Raw genomic sequence first — 19,763 nt, 5'->3', positions numbered from 1 at the left:
ATCTCTCCTGTCACACACACCCTACTCAGACACTCCTTCCTGACTTTTGTACCCATTCCTCTTTACTAGCCAAGCCTCTCAAGTCCCTTCCTCTTCCTCCTTTCTCACCTGATGGTCCTGGGATTTCATCATCCACCACATTGAAGGGGTACCCTGAGCAGCTAGGCTGGGGACTCTGGTCCTCAGACTGGGAACGCGGTTGATTAGGTTGATCATCGGCCATGATTTTTCCCAAGCTCTTTCTGTCCTCCCAGAAACCTTAGACCCTGTTCTGGGCAAATTCTGACCGAACACAAGCCCGTGATCCCTTCTCCAAGCTGGGGCAAAACCAGGAGTGGCGAAAATGTCTGTGAAGATACAGTTGTCCACCTCTGCTGCCAAGCACCACGGAATCTGGTCCTTCCAATCAGGAAGGTCGGAAGCCTCTGATGTCACAGGTCATTCCAGCCTGGCAACCAGTTTGAAAGGAAACACGTAACTGCCACACTGGTGTCCAGTTTTGGATCTCGAGGTAAGGGCTGTTTCCAGCCACCGACCCAGCCTTGGACCATCCTCCAAAACTGTCCTCGAGGGGTCTGGATCGCTCTACTCCTCTCCAGCAGGTGCCCGGCTCTCTCCCCTCTTGGCACATGTTGGGCTCTCTCCATCCTTCCTATTCCTAAGTCAGGGCACAATCTGGTGGGAGAAGGAGGAAAGAGACAAGAGAATTTGTGATGGGCCGAAACGTAAGAACTTACAAGACAGACATAAGTATGTCAAGAAGGTTCCAGGTACATGGACTTTTTGGAATTAAAAGTTAGTTTAAGCGATGCCTGGGTGGCTCAGTTGGTTAAGCGGCTCAGGTCAGGATCCAGCATCCTGGAATTGAGTCCCACATCAGGCTCCTTGCTCGGCAGGGAGCCTGCTTCTCCCTTTGCCTCTGCCTGCCTCTGCCTGTGCTCACTCGCTCCCTCTCCCTCTCTCTCTGTCTGACAATATATAAATAAATTTTTTTTAAAAAAGTTTAAATCACTTGATTTGGTAGACTTCTTCCGCTCCACGTTTTACTGACATAGTGTTGGGGGTGGGGGTTCAGTGGTTGGGGAGCACTCACGCTCTCCTCTGAGGCATCTCTGAGCCCAAGAGACATTTTGGGAACCTGAACCGGTAGATAACTGTACCTGTGTTCTCACACACTTCAGACGGTGTCTACAACTTAAGAAGTCCCTGGACCACCCAAAACCTGCCCCTTGATCGCAATTAATCAGCTCTAGTCTGCATCTGAAATTTGAAAGCCCGTGTATCACTCTCGACCCAGAAACTTCATGACCACCTGTGTATCTTATGAACAAAATGCCACATGCAGAAAAGGCTAGATGGAAAAATCTCCCGGTTAAGGCAGAATCTGTTTAACCAAGAAGGTGGGAAGCATGTGGTAGCACAGACGCCGTCACGGAGGTACTGGCCGGCTGTCCATTAACATCAGAGGAAGCTTCTTCCCAACGTCCTACCTCCTACCTCTGCTTCTCACCTGTGCATCTGAATCTTGCTCACTCTCTCCTTCTGTGTTAAAATAACAGGACTGAAAATTTACCATTTTAACCATTTTTGAGGGTATGATTTGGTAGCAGTATGCACCTTCGGGTCTCTGTGCTACCATCAGCACCATCCTTCTCCAGAACTTTTTCGTCTTCCCTGAAACTGAAACTCTGCACCCACTGAAGGATAACTGCCCGTTCTCCCCTCCCCCAGCCCCTGGCAAGCACCATTCCACTTTCTGTCTCTAGAGATTGCCTATTTCACATAGCTCCTATCAGTAGAATCATGCAGTATTTTATGCGTATGTTTCTGATTTATTTCATTCAAAAAATGTCTTCCAAGCTCATTTGTGTTATAGTCTGTGACAATTCCTTACTTTTTACAGATGAATAATATCCATTCTGTGTGTGTGCATGTTTGCATTTTTACATGTTCCTTTCACAATCATATAATAACAAAACTGTATGTAATACATACATACCATTTTTAGTTTATCCATCCATCTGTTGATGGACGCCAGTATTGTGTCCACATTTTGGCTAAGCCTTGCTTTCGATCCATTGTTTGAACTTGGATGAGAAACACATCTTTAATTCGGGATGCGCCTCAAGTTTTATTTTGCACTTCGATCAAACTTACGGATAGCTAAGGAGCCCAGTCCAAGCATAAATAAAGTCAAACCAGTTCACCCAGAAAACAATATGGAGGTTTCTCCAAAGATTTTAAAAAACCAAACAAACAAACCCAAAAAAACAGAAGTACCATATAATCTGGCACTCTTATTGCCGGGTATACAACCAAAGGAAATGAAAACAGGATAATAAAGAAATATCTGCCCTCCTGTGTTCATTGCAGCATTACTCACAATAGCCACGGTAGGAAAACTACCCTGGTGTCCGTCAACGGAGGCGTGCATAAAGAGGATGTGAGGTACATACACAGGGAGCTGTAGATCGGTATTTGTATAGAGGTGAGAAAGTAGGAAATCCTGCCATTCGTGACAACATGGATGGACCTTGAGGGCATTATGTGGAATGAAATAAGACTGACAGAGAAGGACAAATACTGCGTGGTAGCATTTATATGGGAAATCTTAAAAAACAACAAAAAGTCAAACTCAGAGAAACAGAAGGTTAAAAAAAAAAGAAAAAGGACGATGCCAGGGGTGGGGAAGGTGGAGAAACTAGGGAGAGGCTGGTAAGAAGAAGAAAACTTTTCAGTGAGAAGATGAAGTCTACAGATCTCCTATCAGACACAGTAACCGCACACAACACAGCACATAAATGAAATTAGCCAGGGGAATAGAACTGACATGTTCTCACCCCCCAAAAAGGTCAGTAGGTGAGGTCATGGATGTGTTAATTAACTAGGTGGTTAGAATCCCTTCACTGTGTACATCACTGGCAATGATGTACACTTTAAATTGTATCGTTTTATATGTCAGTTACACCTCAATAAAACTGAAATTTTTAGAAAGTAGTTGATCCAAGGTGCAGGGACCGACTGTTACCTTTCTTTGCAATTGTTAACCTTCACATTTGGATGAGGTCTCAGAGAGCCTGCAGGTGGCCTTGGGGTTCCCGCACAGCGTCCATGGGTCCTGGACCTCCTGCGGGTCCCACACTGCCCCATGAAGGACACGTGACTCGTGGCTGCAGAAGTTCAATCTCTAGGAAGCCTATTTGCATTCAGATTTCCATTCCTGATGTTTTCAGCCATCAGACCTGAGTGGACCCTCCCATAACAAAACAGAAGTCTGGGATTTGTGATTTATTTATTTATTTTTAAAGGTTTTATTTCTTTATTTGACAGTCATCACCAGTAGGCAGAGAGAGAGGGGTGAGGAGGCAGGCTCTGCACCGAGCAGAGAGTCCGATGCGGGGCTCGATCCCAGGATACTGACAACATGACCCGAGCTGAAGGCAGAGGCTTTAACCCACTGCCACCAAGGCACCTCTGGGATTTGATTTTTTAGAACAAGGGATGTGATGTGCTAAAGACTGAAGCAAGACCCCAGGATTCACCTCGGCTGCTCTGATTCAAGTCCTCTGTCCTGTTCACGAGGTCCCTTCTCCATCTGCTCAGACTCCTGCTGGTAGACAATCTGGAGAACATAAACCAGTAGTTAGAATATGCTTGTCTAAAAGATGGGGGCAGTGAGATGGGAAAGTAATGGTTTTGTTACAAAGCAGCACATGCCCTTGTGCAAATCCTCCTGCCTTCAGGGTCCCATCTCTTCAACCTATAAAATAAAATAAGTAGATAAGATGACCTGTAAGCGTTCTTCCCGTGTTAACATAACCAAGGCAGTGAGGAAGCAAACTGGACCAGACCAGGGACGCAAAGGCTAGGGGTTAAATTGTGTGCTCCCGTCCAAGCCCCCCTTTCCCCTCTTCATATGTTGAAGTCCTAACCCCTGGTACCTCAGAATGTGATTTTTTCTTCTTCTTTTTCTTTTCTTTTTTTTTTTTTCCTTTGGTGGTGGGTCTCTACAGAGGAAAATCAAGGTAAAATGAAGCCTTTAGGGTGGACGTTGTGATCTCAAGGTCATGAGCCCCAAGCTAGGCATGGCACTCAGCAGGGAGTCTGCTTCTCTCTCTCTCTCTCTCCCTCTCCCCCTCTGTCCGCCCCTTGCTCATGCACTCTCTAAAATAAATATATAACTCTTAAAAAAAGAAAAAGGAAAATTTGGATACAGAGACTCCCAGGTAGAGAGAAGAGAGTGTGATGATACATAGAGAGGGGACAGTCGTCTACAAGCCAAGGAGAGAGGATGAGACCGAGCCCCCGCACCCCCCCCCAACCCTGCCAAGGAACCAGGCCTGCCCACACCTGGATCTCACACTCTCAGCCTCCAGAACTTGGAGACAATTCATCTCTGTTGTTAAGGCCCCTGGGTTGTCTTACTTTGTTGCAGCTTCCCTGTAAACCCATCCAACCAGTATTTTGCATAAGACGGAATTCAGATTCAGTCACTTTCCTAGCACTTCTGTGGCCCCTTCCATTAAAGCAAGCCATGTCCCAAGGCTTCAAAGAAGAACTAGTTCTTTCATACAGATTAGAAACTTGAGCTTTCTTAGCCTCTGACATTTCCTGGTCACCGTGAATGTGCTAGTTTGGGGGCAAAAAATGGTTGAAAGACTTTAAGAGAAGAATGATTCACAAATCTTGAGGATGGCTGCCAGTTATCTTAATAAAATTGATGTGTTAAAGAGAAACAGGAGCCAACACAGGCAATTACTTAGAAAATTAAGGGCTGGAAAGGCTTCTTCAAGTATGGTGTCAAAACAGAAGAAAAGTAGGAAGAGAAAGTGAGGGTCATCTGGGGGGCTTGGATGCTTAAGCGTCTGCCTTTGGCTCAGATCATAGCCCCAGAGTCCTGGGATCGAGTTCCACATCAGGGCTCCCTGCTTAGCAGGGAGCCTGCTTCTCCTTTTGCCTCTGCCTCTCTCTCTCTCTGTCTCTCATGAATAAATAAGTAAAAATCTTTAAAAACATTATGTCCATATGGCAGAAAATAAAAGTAAAACATTAAGTTAAAAAGGTCAATGACAAATAGGGGGAAATATTTGTACTTAATACAAATACAAAAAGAGAAAGCTTTATATTTTAAATACTAATAAATGAAGAGATCTTAATGAAGCCACATTAAAAGGTATAGATCTGGGGCACCTGGGTAGCTCAGTCGGTTAAGTGTCTGCCTTTGGCTCAGGTTTTGACCCTGGGATTCTAGGATAGAGACCAGCATTAGGCACCCTGCTTAGCGGGGAGTCTGCTGCTCCCTCTCCCTCTGCTGCTCCCCGCTTGTGCCCTTTCTCTGTCAAATAAATAAATAATATGTATATATTTCTAAAAGGTACAGGTCCAGGAGCGCCTGGGTGGCCCAGTGGGTTAAAGCCCCTGTCTTCGGCTCAGGTCATGATCCCAGGGTCCTGGGATTGAGCCCCATGTCAGGTTCTCTGCTCACCAGGGAGCCTGCTTCCCACCCCCCACCTGCCTCTCTGCCTATTTGTGATCTCTGTCTGTCAAATAAACAAATAAAATCTTTAAAAAAAAATGGTGCGGATCTGGTACTTCTGGCCCAGACAGAATCACAGGGTTCAGATTTGCCTTCCCTGCTTAAAGAAGTTTCTAGGAGGGGGAAATATATGAATATATGAAATGACAGGTTTTAGCCATTTGGAGAGAGGAGTGAGCCTCCAAGAGCTTCCAGTTCACCGCCCAGAAAGTTATCTAGGCTGAGGTATGTGGCAGGGGTCCTGGGGGTGCCCAGGATGTCTCTGAGTTGCAGGAACAGAGTTGGGTGGTGAGGGGGAGGGGGGCATGACAGCCAGAGTTCACAGGCAGAGAACCATAGTGGACAGAGAGGCAGGAGGGTGTCCCAGTCTTCAGGTGAGCAGGTCAGTGCCTATGGGGGAGGCAAGCGCTGGAGGCCAGGACCCAGTAGACCGGGCAGGCGGGGGGCTCTGCCTGTCTTCCCCAAGGTGCTCAGCATAGCTTCCTTCCTTTACCTGCCGAAAATGGAAAAGAACACAGAAGAAACGTGCCTGGAGGTCTTCCAGTCTCAGGCCCAGGGGAAGTGTGGTCACCTCTCGTGAATTCCAGCATTCTGTTGGTGAGAAGTCCGTTGGTGGGAATTCGGGCACAGACCACACTTACTAGCAGCAAGAGCTGGGCAGGTCTTCCGGGCTACACAGCCACAGCCATGGCGGACAGAGCAGCTTCCGGAGAAGCACGCCTTTTGTGCAGGATTAGTTTGATGCAACAGCTCAGTGAGAGAAATCAGGAATGGGTTATGTGCCCATCATTAGCATAAATCAGTACTATTACCTTTGGAAAGAGTATTACCTGGAGAAAACTTCCTCTGTTGATTTTGTATGTATCTAAATCTCCTAGAAGCTAAACCATTTTCTTGCTAGCATTGTAACAGGGGATGGTTGTTCTTAAGGGCCTGGGAGCCATCTCTTTGAAATGTAAACCTCAAGGAAGGTAGTGTCTCTCTGTCACCAGGAGAGTTAAGGGTGGGCCCTAGACACCTAGCTCTGAGCTTTAACGACCTGTTTGTCAAACGGGTAAGTAGTTTTCTTTTCCCTTTGGACAGAGACAACTGGCACGGGTGGGCACCAAGATGACAAGGTAAATTTAGGATGAACAATGAAAAACTTATAGCAAATGCCGCTGGCAAGTCCTGTGACCCTGAAACAGGTGTATTGTTTTGCTGCAGAACTTCTATGTAATGGATTGTATCTGCCGAGCTGATATAAAAGGCGAGGTTCATTTTTCTCCTTGCTGTCTTGTTAGTAGTTCGCTCGCCCGCCAGAGGCCGAAGCCTGGAAACCACGAGGAGTGGTGACCTGAACTCGGACAGGAAGCGAGAGCTGCGCGGCGGCAGTACGCATGCGCGAACACGCACAGGGGCCGAGCTGCACATGCGCAGGACGGCAGCGGCGGTGGGCCTGTTGGAGCCCACTGGGGAGCCCGACAAATATCCGACCTCTGTTTACCCTGAGTTCAAGGGCCTACAAGTTAGGGGACGTCTCGAAAAAGCCACACTTAAAAAGAAAAAAGGCAAGGGGAGGGGAGGGAAAGGTAGGGAAGGGAAAAGGAAGGGAGAGGGAAGCAAAAGGGAAAGGAAGGAAAGAGAAATAAAGGGAAAAACTGAAAAGAAAAACACAATCCCGCCTTATCTAGGATGAGAGTAGCGGTAGAGGGTACGTGGCTGCCTGCTGAGGGAGAAGCTGAGAGAATGGGAGTAGCTACTGAGACAGGAGCCCCGGAGTTGCCCGCGGGACTCTTCCTGAGCCCCTGCTCCTATTCCTTTCTAGTTTTCTCCGTGTTTCCCCTTCACAAAGCAGCTCCTCCTTGTTTGTCACTCAGTCTTATTTATTTGACACAGAGAGAGAGAGATCACAAGTAGGCAGAGAGGCAGGTGGAGGGTGGGGGGTAAGCAGGCTCCCTGCTGAGCAGAGAGCCCCATGCGGGGCTTGATCCCAGGACCCTGAGATCATGACCTGAGCCGAGGCAGCTGCTTCACTGACTGAGCCACATCACACCCCTGATCCCCACCACTCTCCTACTTTTCCATCTCCAGGCACTGGAGTTCTTCCATCACTCCTGCTTCTCAGGACAAGCCCGCTGCTCCTCTGCTGTGTGGCTGAACTTCGCTGTTGCTGCCTCCTGACCTCCACCCAGCGGCCACCTAGAGCCCTGGACGCTTTCCGGTTCCAGAAGCTTGGCTGCTCTGACTCTTCTGTGCTCTGGGAGCCACACGTGCTTCTGCCATCAGCTCACACCTCGGAACCACCTCCCTGGATCCGTATTCCTTCTCAGCCTTCGGTGGCCTCTAGCCTCTCCCACTTTCTCAGCTGGGCCCTCTCTCTATCCTCCAAGTCTCTTGAGCTTCACCCCCTTCTCAGCAGCCTCGGCTCCCCCTTCTCTTCAACTGGATCCGTCCTGATCTCAGTTTCTCTAGGTGTCCAGGCTGAATCCACTATGTTCTGCTCCAGTGTTCCCAAGCACTCCCAGTTCTCACCTGTCATCAGTCACCGGACTGTTTGCTTTCTCGCCTGTTTGTTACTGCTTTATTGTGTGCATCCACCCTCCTGTTTCTTGTGCCTTTTCATTCAGGTCTTTCCTTATTTGAATTGTTTCCTAATCTGCCTTTACCTGCCACCTTGCAGAGACCCAAAGCTTCTTAAATATACATGTTAAGTCCTAGGTGTCTCATATGTTATATATGTTTCCAAGCTGCCATACTGTTTCTCCTCTTTGTTTCCGTGTCTGCAGAATCTAGCCTCTGCTGTTCCCAGTCCATCAACTGTGTCCCAATTCTGAATGCCATCCCTCTCCTTGAGCTGCTGTAATCAGATGCTGATGTCCCTGTGGCTCTTCTGACCTTGGTGGTTTCACTTTCTGAAATTGCTCCAGGCTTAGGAGTTCATCTCATTCATCAGAACTGCACCCCAACCCCAACCCACACACACACACACACACACACACACACAATTTTCCCTTTGGTTTCTCTTTACTCCATTGCTTGCTGTTCCTCTATAGAGTGCTGTGTTCATCTCCTAAATATCTCACATCTCCCAAGCTATTCCAAATCCCCATGAGTACCCTATTATTTCAATCCTTATTTGTTCAACTTCTCCAACATCTCCTGTGATAGATCTGTCCCCAAACTGTTACCTTCCCTGACTACCTGAGTTTTGCCAATCTCCTACCGTAGCCAGTGTGTTGTATAAATAATTTTTCAGATACCTCTCCCTCCCTGCTCCCTGGGAGAGAACCTCTACATCTTTGGAATCCTGAGTGATAGGAGTGTTTGTTACTCACACTGGGCCCCGTGGACCAAACTTGAGTTTGTGCTAACGAGATGAGTCAGGATAGGGCCAGCCATACCAGGAACCCCAACAGGGGTGGGGCTTTGAACCACTTGATATCAGCCCAATCTCTAGGGGAAGGAAGAGAGTTGGAGACTGTGTTCGAGGTATGGCCAATGATGGAGTTAATCACACTTGCATAATGAAACCCCAATAAAAACTCTGGTCACCAAGCTCAGGTGAGCTTCATGACGGGTGATATGCATCTATGTGCCAAGACATCCATGGGATGCTTCCCGAGGACACTGAAGCTTGGTATTTGAGACAGCCCCAGTATTCTCTGGTGCTACCATCTCCCAAGATCGGTTTCCTCCAATATTCAGGATTCCTGCCATTAACTCTTTCTTCTCCATGCCTCTCTTATTTGACAGCTTTAGCTCCTCCTATCTTACTGTGTTTCTCAGAAAGTTCTCCCAAACCCTCATTTCTTTCCAGTTGTTCTATTTCATCCCATACTGTAGATTTTCCTTCTACCAAAGAAGGGTGCTCCCTTGCACCTGTGGGTCTGCTTGCCATGATCATCGCCTAAAATGCATAATCTCACTCAGGCACGTTGCCTTTGTTGTGAATTTTAGATTATCTAGGTCCCCATGGCTCTATCTTCCTTCTTTCCCTTTTCCTGTCTCAATATCTTTGCCTTGTTTCTTGCTTTAAGACACAAGCTCAGGGTTCACTTTATCTTCTTTTTTTTTTCTACATAAAAAGTAACTTACACTTGGGGCGCTTGGGTGGCTCAGTGGGTTAAGTGTCTGCCTTGGGCTTAGGTCATGATCTCAGGGTCCTGGGATCGAGACCGCCCACATCCACATCTGGTTCTCTGCACAGAGGGGAGCCTGCTTCCCCTGTCTCTTTCTGCCTGCCTCTCTGCCTACTTGTGATCTCTCTCTGTCAAATAAATAAATAAAATCTTTAAAAAAAAGCCACATCCTTATTAAAAAAAACCTTACACTTATTTTTCAAAGGTAAGAAGTGTGGCTGAATAATCACAACCCCATTAAGACAGAGAGTATCATTGGACAGTGAACAGTAAGACCAATTGAGATGACCACAAACACCACGAAGATGAAGACTTTTAATTTTATTATGTTTCCTCAAGAGACACATTGCAGTGTCCTTTTTAATAACCTAAAATAACATAAAACAACTTACAAACGTGTCATCCAGGCAAGTAAAAGAATTACAACTGATTCCCACAATTTAATAATGAAGACTACATGTCAAATAAACATTTACAGTAATAACAACTTGAGGGAATCACCTACCTAGTTATAAGTGTAATTGATATATAACTATAGTAAAAGCACAAAAAACTATCCCAAATATGTCAACAATATTTTATCTACAGGTGTAATCTCATCACAAAACTTCGTAGTTTCCTCAAGAGACACATTGCAGTGTCCTCTTTAATAACCTAAAATAACATAAAACAACTTACAAACGTGTCATCCAGGCAAGTAAAAGAATTACAACTGATTCCCACAATTTAATAATGAAGACTACATGTCAAATAAACATTTACAGTAATAACAACTTGAGGGAATCACCTACCTACTTATAAGTGTAATTGATATATAACTATAGTAAAAGCACAAAAACCTATCCCGAATATGTCAACAATATTTTATCCTCAGGTGTAATCTCATCACAAAACTTTGTAGGAACATGTTTTGAAAACTATGACTATTTCAGAACTTTTAAAAATAAATACATAAATATAAAATATAAAAATAAATAAAATAGTTCTAAGGACAACATTTTCAAAATATACCAATGAAATTCATGGCATAATATTAGGCTATTATAATCCTGTCGTCTCTCGTTTTATATTTTTGAAGTAATCTCCTCCTTGTTTGAGTCCCAATGCATAAAAAACAGGATCTCCAACTCCTACCTCAAGGGAGATTTGAATTTAAAAAATCTGAAATATTTGGTACCACCCCAGGAAAGGGTGGATCCAAAAAAAAAAAAAAGCCTGGTTTCTTATTGTCCTTCTCTGGACTCCTATAGGTACTCCCAGCTCCTCCGAGGACAGTATGAAAATTCCCTTTAGCTAATTTTAGAAGGTCTTGGGTTCTTCTAGATTATCTGCACAAGAGACTCCTCTCTTCCTTCCTCATGCCTGTTGTTAGTGTCTAGATTGATTTCCTGCTGTAAACCTGCGTCTCCCCGGGGCTCAGGGATCTGAAATTGAGAGAAAGAGAGGAAGTCAGATCGCAAGGAGTCAACGCTCCAGACATCTTGGTCAGTTCTAACCAGAATTTAGACTAATTCATAAATCCAACTTTATCTCTAATCCTTCATTCTAAACCCCAATTCATTATCAGTTATGACTCTTGGACTTTGGTGACCCTGACCCTCCAAATGTTTTCATGAGCCTAAGGTCACACCCGGTTATCTGCTTGATAGCCAGGACTCTAGGTGATTCTGCTCAGGGAGTAAAGCAAACTTGAGGGTCGCCTGGGTGGCTCAGGCGGTTGAGCGTCTGCCTTCGGCTCAGGTACCCGGGAATGAGTTGCACATCAGGCTCCTTGCTCAAATGAGGAGCCTGCTTCTCCCTCTGCCTGCTACTCCCCTGCCTGTGTTCTCTCTCTGTCTCTGACAAATAAAATCTTTAAAAATAAAACAAAAACAAAACAACAACAACAACAACAAAACAAACAAACAAACTTGAGAGAATGTTTCTTTAGACCTAAAACTCACCTTGGTCCTTTTGTGCTACTTAAAGTCTGAACAAAGAACCATACTGCAAACATCAACATCATGAACCATGAGACCACCTAATCCTCCATTCTAACCCTAGATCCTAATGTTTAACCATAACACCTAGTCCTAAATGTGGTCAGTGCTACGTGGTCTGAATGTTTGTCTCTTCACCTCCCTCAAATTTGTACATTGAGATCCTAACCCACAAGGTGATGGTGCTATAAGATGAGGTCTTCGGGATGATATGTCATGGGGGGGGGCCCTCAACAATGGCAGTAGTGCTCTGATAAAAGAGTCCCCAGTGACATAACTCAGAACCCACTTAGTCTGCAACCCAGAAAAGGGTCCGCACCCTGCTCTCAGACTTCCAGCCTCCAAACCATGAGAAATAAATGTCTGTTGCTCAAAGCCATGTAGTACTTCGTTGTGGGAGCCCGAAGGGACTGAGAACTAGTTCACATGATTTAAACCAAATCTTTACTTAATCCTCTGCCCAAATCTATAACTCTACGTGCTGATCACAATAAGCTATGCTAAAACTAGTATATCTTTTTTTTTTAAGATTTTTTTTTTTATTTGACAGACAGATCACAAGTAGGCAGAGAGGCAGGCAGAGAGAGAGGGGGAAGCAGGCTCCCGGCTGAGCAGAGAGCCCGATGTGGTGCTCAATCCCAGCACCCTGGGATCATGACCTAAGCTGAAGGCAGAGGCTTTAGCCCACTGAGCCACCCAGGCGCCCTGAGACTAGTATTTCTGAAGGTTCACTCATTCTGACAAACTCCTTGACTGTGAACCTGAGGGGAAAGATGTAATGGAACGAGATGAGAGACTCGTCCAGAAGTGGGCAGGGGACCCAAAGGACTCACAGATGCCATGTGGCATCAGCAATGTGTTCGTAAGCAAATCTGGATGAACACACATCTAGTCCTAATTTATCTTTTATTATTGGATAGATAGACTGTTCCATCCAATGTCCTATTGTTAGACATTTACTTTGTTGTAAATAAATCCCCAGAATTCATATCTCTGAGGCATGAAAGAGAAAGTAAAAACACAATGTAGGGGAAAAAATTGGAAACTTGCTCCCTTTTCACAGAAAGTCAACATTTCCTCAGAGCTATCATGTGGGTCCAGTTGGTTTCAATGGAATTATTTCAGCCAAGTCCATGCCTCTGTGACAAACTGGTTTTCCTGAGGTCCTTAAGGTTTTCCACACGTCTCCCTGAGTCATGGCTCTGTGGGGTTGTCAGCTCGTGGCTGGGACCTGAGTGCGTGTACGGCTTCCACCTCATAGCGCATGGAAGGCTGACGTGTGGGGCTAGTGACATGAGCGTGGGCTCAGCTCCTGGATTCCTCAGATCTCCTCATTACACAAGAAATCATTGTGCCTGGACCCATGAGGACAGAGACCTACCTTCCCTTAGGCCGATGACCTCAGGCCTCCATGGCCCTAGGAGACCTAGGGCATCAGAGTGAGGCGGTCTCGCCCCCACACCCACAGGTCTGGATCAAAAGCCTGGATCTAGAAGACAAGCGGCCCCATGAGAACACAACTTCCAGATGGGCCTCTGCCCCCGCGACCCCCTGACCTGCTCCCTCCTGTCATCCAGACCCTTAATTCTTTCTGGTCCCAAATGTCCCTCGCTGCACCTCCTCTCTCTCCCATTGGGCCCCACACCCCAAATCCCTCCAGCCAACCTACCTCTTCACACTCTTCTCGGGACACCCTGGTCCTCCAGTTCATGGATCGTATAAATTGGAATCTCAGTTTGTGGAACAAGGGTCGCTCGGACCGGTTCTTCCCATAGAGGAATGAAAAGATGGCCTGTTTGGGGGCCTGGTTATCCTCTTCCATATCACTGGCCAGGTAGCTGGAGAGAGACATCAGGTGGCTGGTCAGGAGCAGGACGGGAAGGATGCCCCTCCCCCATCTGAGCTCAGCTTCCCAGCAAGGACACAGGTTGCTTATTACCCAGTGTCACAGAGTGCCACTCAGTCATCGAGAAGGCATGGCTGGGCAGAGACTTCTCCCAGCTTGAGGATGGAAAGGGAACTCAATGGGAAGCCTGAGGGCATGTCCTGTGGGGGGACACCCACACCCACCCCTTCCCTTTAGCTAGTTTGTGCACAAACCTGTCTTCCCATAGAGCAAGGCCATAAACATCTCCCATGGGCAGGAGCTGACCCTGTTCTATTCTGTAACCATGACTTTCCTACCAAATGACTAATACAGGACTGGGTTCGTTGGGTGCATTAATTCAACACGCACTTCTTGAACCTCTCTTCCCATTGCCTCATGTCCTTGGTCCATAAGGTGTACTCTATATGTATTTGTTGAATGAATAAATGATGCTTTTTCTCATGTTCAAGTGCAATACTGCTCACCTCCTAGTCCCAACATAACTTAAACCTATGCAAAACAGAAGGAATTGTGCAGTGTCTTTGAGAGTGTGGTAATATCTTGACAAGTCCTGCAGGCATCAAGTCTAATGGGATTGGGGAAGGGGACAAAGGGGTGGGGCTGTGAGTGGATAGGCAATAACCATAGTCCAGAATATCCATGACACTCGGATTTTAACAGAAGTGCTGCTGTGGTGTAGAAGTCAGGGAGGTTGGCGGGGCGGGGAAGGGGGGAGCATCTGAAGATTTGGGAGTTGAAGTTGACCTTGAGGACAAGTCGTTTTCCTCAGGTATAGGTGCAAAATTACCTAGACAGAAAACGCAATATAGGAACAGAAGGAAGTGTCCTTAGAAGGTTGAAACACCAAGGGGATGAGCAAGTCGGACGAAGACGAAAGGGTTGGATCCAAGCTCGGAAGCCTGGCCTTGACCCAGAACACCACTGGCCCTGGAGAGTGGAGGAGGAGACCAGAGCTTTGAAGGACTTCATGCACATAGCGCCCACAGGCTTGGGGATGGTCTTGTAAGACACACCCGCGGAAGCATTCACAACAGATCTGTGCTATGTCTTGGGGGCGTGAATCGAGGCATTTGTGCTGGGAATGCTTAGGAGGAAAACAATTACGCTTGGTATCGCCGTGGGAAGGGGACAGACGGAGGATCAGGACCGGCTGCTTCGCTAGTCTGTTTGCTCAGGGCAGGGCCGTGTCCATTCCTTCCTTCTGTCCTCTTAGAAGGGTCTTCTGTTTGCTTCTCCTGGCTGACGTCAGGGTTGTTTGTGTTTACAAGGAACAGTCTAAAAAAACACTATACTATAATCCTATCGTTTTTATACACGGGGTCAACAGTTTTTTTTAAAAAGTAGTTTAATAAACAGTTACAAATGGTTTAAAAAAAAAAGTAGATGAAAGGTGAGGGTCCCACTTTCCCCCTCCATCCACCCAGGTAGCGAATTCTACTGAGGGATGAGACAAAAATACTCACAGGGCTATGAAGAAATGGATTCGCTGGTACTGCCAGGAGAAGAGGCCAGCACGGCTGAAGTAAGCTATGACCATAGACAGGAGATACTGGCGGCAAGAGGAGACACAGTGTCAGAGAGAGGTCACATCCTGGGCGAGGAAAACCAGTGGGGGATGGGGACAGGAGGCTGGAGCAGGTGCTCCCGCTTTGACAGACTGGGTGAATTTGCTTATTTGGTGTCAAATGGTTGGTTGCAAACCAAAGAAGTCAAGGGAAGATTTGATGGTGCTCCCAGCGTAGCAAGCTGTGCTGGTCTGAGGGCTTGTCTTCAGGACAGCCGGCCTCTGGAGGGTCTCTGAGAAGCTGGAGCCAAGGGGAGCCCCACCCAAGAGCTGAGAGAGAAGGGACTTAAGGTGGCAACAGCCAGAGGGGCACGCCTGGGACTGAGAGGACCTGCAGGAAACCACGAGGTCCCCAACGGGAAGTGTTGGCAGGATGAGGTTGGAGACAGGGTTTTGGAGGCATCGCCCTGCCCCAGGACAGATGTTGGAGCAAGAACACATCTGAGTGGAGAACAACGATACCTTGTCGGATACGCTCAGATTTTTGTCCCAGGCCAGGAATTTTTGAATGACAGGATCGTCTGTGAAAAGAGGGCATACGTCAGGTTGACAAGCAGAATGGGGTTACTGTGGGAGCATTCCAGGGCAAAGAGGAGAATGATGCCTCTCCTGGGAAAGTTCCAGGATGTGGCCAGCGGTGAGGCAGATGGACAAAAGGGAGAAAAGACCAGTCACCGCCCAGGGAAAGTTGGTGGCTTCCGGCGTGGGGAGGCTGAGGGAGCACACCTGTAAGATTGGATGGGAAGTCAACAGGGATGCTGTCTCATCATGCATGGACATGCCACTGCGCAGACCACAGTCATTCCCTGTCATTTTCTCATCCCACAGTGACATAAGGGTATAAAGATGGCATGTCATTTCCACACCCCCTGCCCAACTCCACACACACAGCCAAAGACATTTAGAGTCAAAAGGCCAATAAGGGGCACCTGGCTCGATGGGTTAAAACCTCTGCCTTCGGCTCAGGTCATGATCCCAGGGTTCTGGGATCGAGCCCCACATCAGGCTCTCTCCTCAACGGGGAGCCTGCTTTCCCCCTCTTTTTCTGTCTGCCTCTGCCTGCTTGTGATCTCTCTCTCTCTCTCTCTCTTTCAAATAAATAAATAAATTATCCGAAAAAAAAAAAACACCAAAAAGCAAAAGACCAATAAGAACTAAGACATCCACGGAGTGTAACTGAAACCAAGCTTTCTCATCCCAAGTACAGACCTTTCTCGAAGTCTCACCTAATCCTCTGTCATTTTTATGTGTCCCCAGTGAGGGATCATTATGGAGTCCTCCAAGGATGGAGAGCTTACCAACCTTCAGAGAATTCCTTTCCACTGGAAAATTCTTTTCCATTGGAAGCTTCTTGAATTTAAAGAGAAAATGGAAGAGGGTTGGAGGAGATCTTCTTACCAAGCAACTTTTTGAAGACCTCGTGGTGTTCAGGGAGCACTGAAGACACCCGTTGTCTCTTCAACTTCATCTTGAGGCCACACAGTGACTCCACGACCCAGATGTCCTCAGCACCAGAGCCTGTCTCCTCATCTGACTCATCCCTTCCTCTCTTCCTTGTGGGGGACTCAGGCATGGGGCGGGGGTCTACCCAGGGGGCTGAGTGAAGAAACCAGGCTACAGGATAAGGCTTTTGTCTTTGGAATTCAGCCACCCCTTCTCCCCCTCCAAAAACCCCAACTTCCCCTTCATTCTCTCCAGCCTTACTGACAGTTGACATCTCCCCAACCATGTTTCCATCTTTCTCCTTTGTTGATACACATCTGTGCCCATTCATCTTTGGCACTGTTTCACCACCCCCATCCTCAAAATTTCATTGTAGATAACTTCTCCCCTGGGAATAATGGCATAATTTCCTCTCTTCCTTTACCTCCTCTTTGGACCTCATCTCCTAACCCTCTTTCCCTGCTTCCTGGGCTTTCCTTCCATGGTTACAGTTTTGTCCCCAACTCCTGTACTTTCCTTCTCCAATCCCCGGCTTTCTGGATCTCTCCTGTCACACACACCCTACTCAGACACTCCTTCCTGACTTTTGTACCCATTCCTCTTTACTAGCCAAGCCTCTCAAGTCCCTTCCTCTTCCTCCTTTCTCACCTGATGGTCCTGGGATTTCATCATCCACCACATTGAAGGGGTACCCTGAGCAGCTAGGCTGGGGACTCTGGTCCTCAGACTGGGAACGCGGTTGATTAGGTTGATCATCGGCCATGATTTTTCCCAAGCTCTTTCTGTCCTCCCAGAAACCTTAGACCCTGTTCTGGGCAAATTCTGACCGAACACAAGCCCGTGATCCCTTCTCCAAGCTGGGGCAAAGCCAGGAGTGGCGAAAAGATCTGTGAAGATACAGTTGTCCACCTCTGCTGCCAAGCACCACAGAATCTGGTCCTTCCAATCAGGAAGGTCGGAAGCCTCTGAAGTCACAGGTCATTCCATCCTGGCAACCAGTTTGAAGGGAAACACGTAACTGCCACACTGGTGTCCAGTTTTGGATCTCGAGGTAAGGGCTGTTTCCAGCCACCGACCCAGCTTTGGACCATCCTCCAAAACTGTCCTCGAGGGGTCTGGATCGCTCTACTCCTCTCCAGCAGGTGCCCGGCTCTCTCCCCTCTTGGCACATGTTGGGCTCTCTCCATCCTTCCTATTCCTAAGTCAGGGCACATCTGGTGGGAGAAGGAAGAAAGAGACAAGGGAATTTGGGATGGGCCGAAACGTAAGAACTTACAAGACAGACATAAGTATGTCAAGAAGGTTCCAGGTACATGGACTTGTTGGAATTAAAAGTTAGTTTAAGGGACGCCTGGGTGGCTCAGTTGGTTAAGCAGCTGCCTTCGGCTCAGGTCACGATCCAGCATCCTGGAATTGAGTCCCACATCAGGCTCCTTGCTCGGCGGGGAGCCTGCTTCTCCCTCTGCCTCTGCCTGCCTCTGCCTGTGCTCACTCGCTCCCTTGCCCTCTCTCTCTGTCTGACAAATAAATAAATAAATGTTTTTTTAAAAAAGTTAGTTTAAATCTCTTGATTTGGTAGACTTCTTCCGCCCCATGTTTTACTGACATTATGTTGGGGGTGGGGGTTCAGTGGTTGGGGAGCACTCACGCTCTCCTCTGAGGCATCTCTGAGCCCAAGAGACATTTTGGGAACCTGAACCGGTAGATAACTGTACCTGTGTTCTCACACACTTCAGACGGTGTCTATAACTTAAGAAGTCCCTGGACCACCCAAAACCTGCCCCTTGATCGCAATTAATCAGCTCTAGTCTGCATCTGAAATTTGAAAGCCCGTGTATCACTCTCGACCCAGAAACTTCATGACCACCTGTGTATCTCATGAACAAAATGCCACATGCACAAAAAGCTAGATGGAAAAATCTCCCGTTTAAGGCAGAATCTGTTTAACCAAGAAGGTGGGAAGCATGTGGTAGCACAGACGCCGTCACGGAGGTACTTGCCGGCTGTCCATTAACATCAGAGGAAGCTTCTTCCCAACCTCCTACCTCCTACCTCTGCTTCTCACCTGTGCATCTGAATCTTGCTCACTCTCTCCTTCTGTGTTAAAATAACAGGACTGAAAATTTACCATTTTAACCATTTTTGAGGGCATGATTTGGTAGCAGTATGCACCTTCGGGTCTCTGTGCTACCATCAGCACCATCCTTCTCCAGAACTTTTTCGTCTTCACTGAAACTGAAACTCTCACCCACTGAAGGATAACTCCCCGTTCTCCCCTCCCCCAGCCCCTGGCAAGCACCATTCCACTTTCTGTCTCTAGAGATTTGGCTATTTCAGATAGCTCCTATCAGTAGAATCATGCAGTATTTTATGCGTATGTTTCTGATTTATTTCATTCAACAAAATGTCTTCCAAGCTCATTTAAGTTATAGTGTGTGGCAATTCCTTCCTTTTTAAAGATGAATAATATCCATTCTGAGTGTGTGTATGTTTGCATTTATACATGTTCCTTTCACAATCATATAATAACAGTAATACATACATACCATTTTTAGTTTATCCATCCATCTTTGGTGGAAGCCAGTATTGTGTCCACATTTTGGCTAAGCCTTGCTTTCGATCCATTGTTTGAACTTGGATGAGAAACACATCTTTAATTCGGGATGTGCCTCAAGTTTTATTTTGCACTTCGATCAAACTTACGGATAGCTAAGGAGCCCAGTCCAAGCATAAATAAAGTCAAACCAGTTCACCCAGAAAACAATATGGAGGTTTCTCCAAAGATTTTAAAAAACCAAACAAACAAACCCAAAAAAACAGAAGTACCATATAATCTGGCACTCTTATTGCCGGGCATACAACCAAAGGAAATGAAAACAGGATATTAAAGAAATATCTGCCCTCCTGTGTTCATTGCAGCATTACTCACAATAGCCAAGATAGGAAAACTACCCTGGTGTCCGTCAACACAGGTGTGCATAAAGAGGATGTGAGGTACATACACAGGGAGCTGTAGATTGGTATTTGTATAGAGGTGAGAAAGTAGGAAATTCTGCCATTCGTGACAACACGGATGGACCTTGAGGGCATTATGTGGAATGAAATAAGACTGACAGAGAAAGACAAATACTGCGTGGTAACATTTATATGGGAAATCTTAAAAAACAACAAAAAGTCAAACTCAGAGAAACAGAAGGTTAAAAAAAAAAAAAAGGAGGTTGCCAGGGGTGGG

The 19,763-nt window shown here is 46.7% G+C and overlaps 2 protein-coding genes across 2 annotated transcripts in view; both read right to left on the bottom strand.

Annotated features, from left to right (window-relative positions):
* The window catches only part of LOC116580723, a 28,055-nt gene extending 27,780 nt beyond the window's left edge, over positions 1-275 (bottom strand). Inside the window, exon 1 of the mRNA XM_032327365.1 lies at positions 109-275. Within this exon, the coding sequence (XP_032183256.1) occupies positions 109-223 (115 nt within the window). The 5' untranslated portion in view covers positions 224-275. The remainder of the gene's footprint in view (positions 1-108) is intronic.
* A 14,596-nt stretch (positions 276-14,871) lies between these two features.
* Positions 14,872-17,346, bottom strand: LOC116580583 (speedy protein E4-like). The gene is made up of 4 exons (XM_032326983.1): positions 17,180-17,346; positions 16,487-16,684; positions 15,551-15,609; positions 14,872-15,073 (listed from the first exon to the last, which is right to left on the bottom strand). The coding sequence occupies exons 1-4, from the start codon at positions 17,292-17,294 to the stop codon at positions 14,984-14,986; spliced, it is 462 nt and encodes a 153-aa protein (XP_032182874.1). The 5' UTR covers positions 17,295-17,346; the 3' UTR covers positions 14,872-14,983.
* Between the last annotated feature and the right edge of the window lie 2,417 nt (positions 17,347-19,763).

The sequence above is a fragment of the Mustela erminea genome, chromosome 20 (genome assembly GCF_009829155.1).
Source record: "Mustela erminea isolate mMusErm1 chromosome 20, mMusErm1.Pri, whole genome shotgun sequence".
NCBI classification, from domain to species: domain Eukaryota; kingdom Metazoa; phylum Chordata; class Mammalia; order Carnivora; family Mustelidae; genus Mustela; species Mustela erminea.
This window is presented reverse-complemented; position numbering and strand designations above follow the sequence as displayed.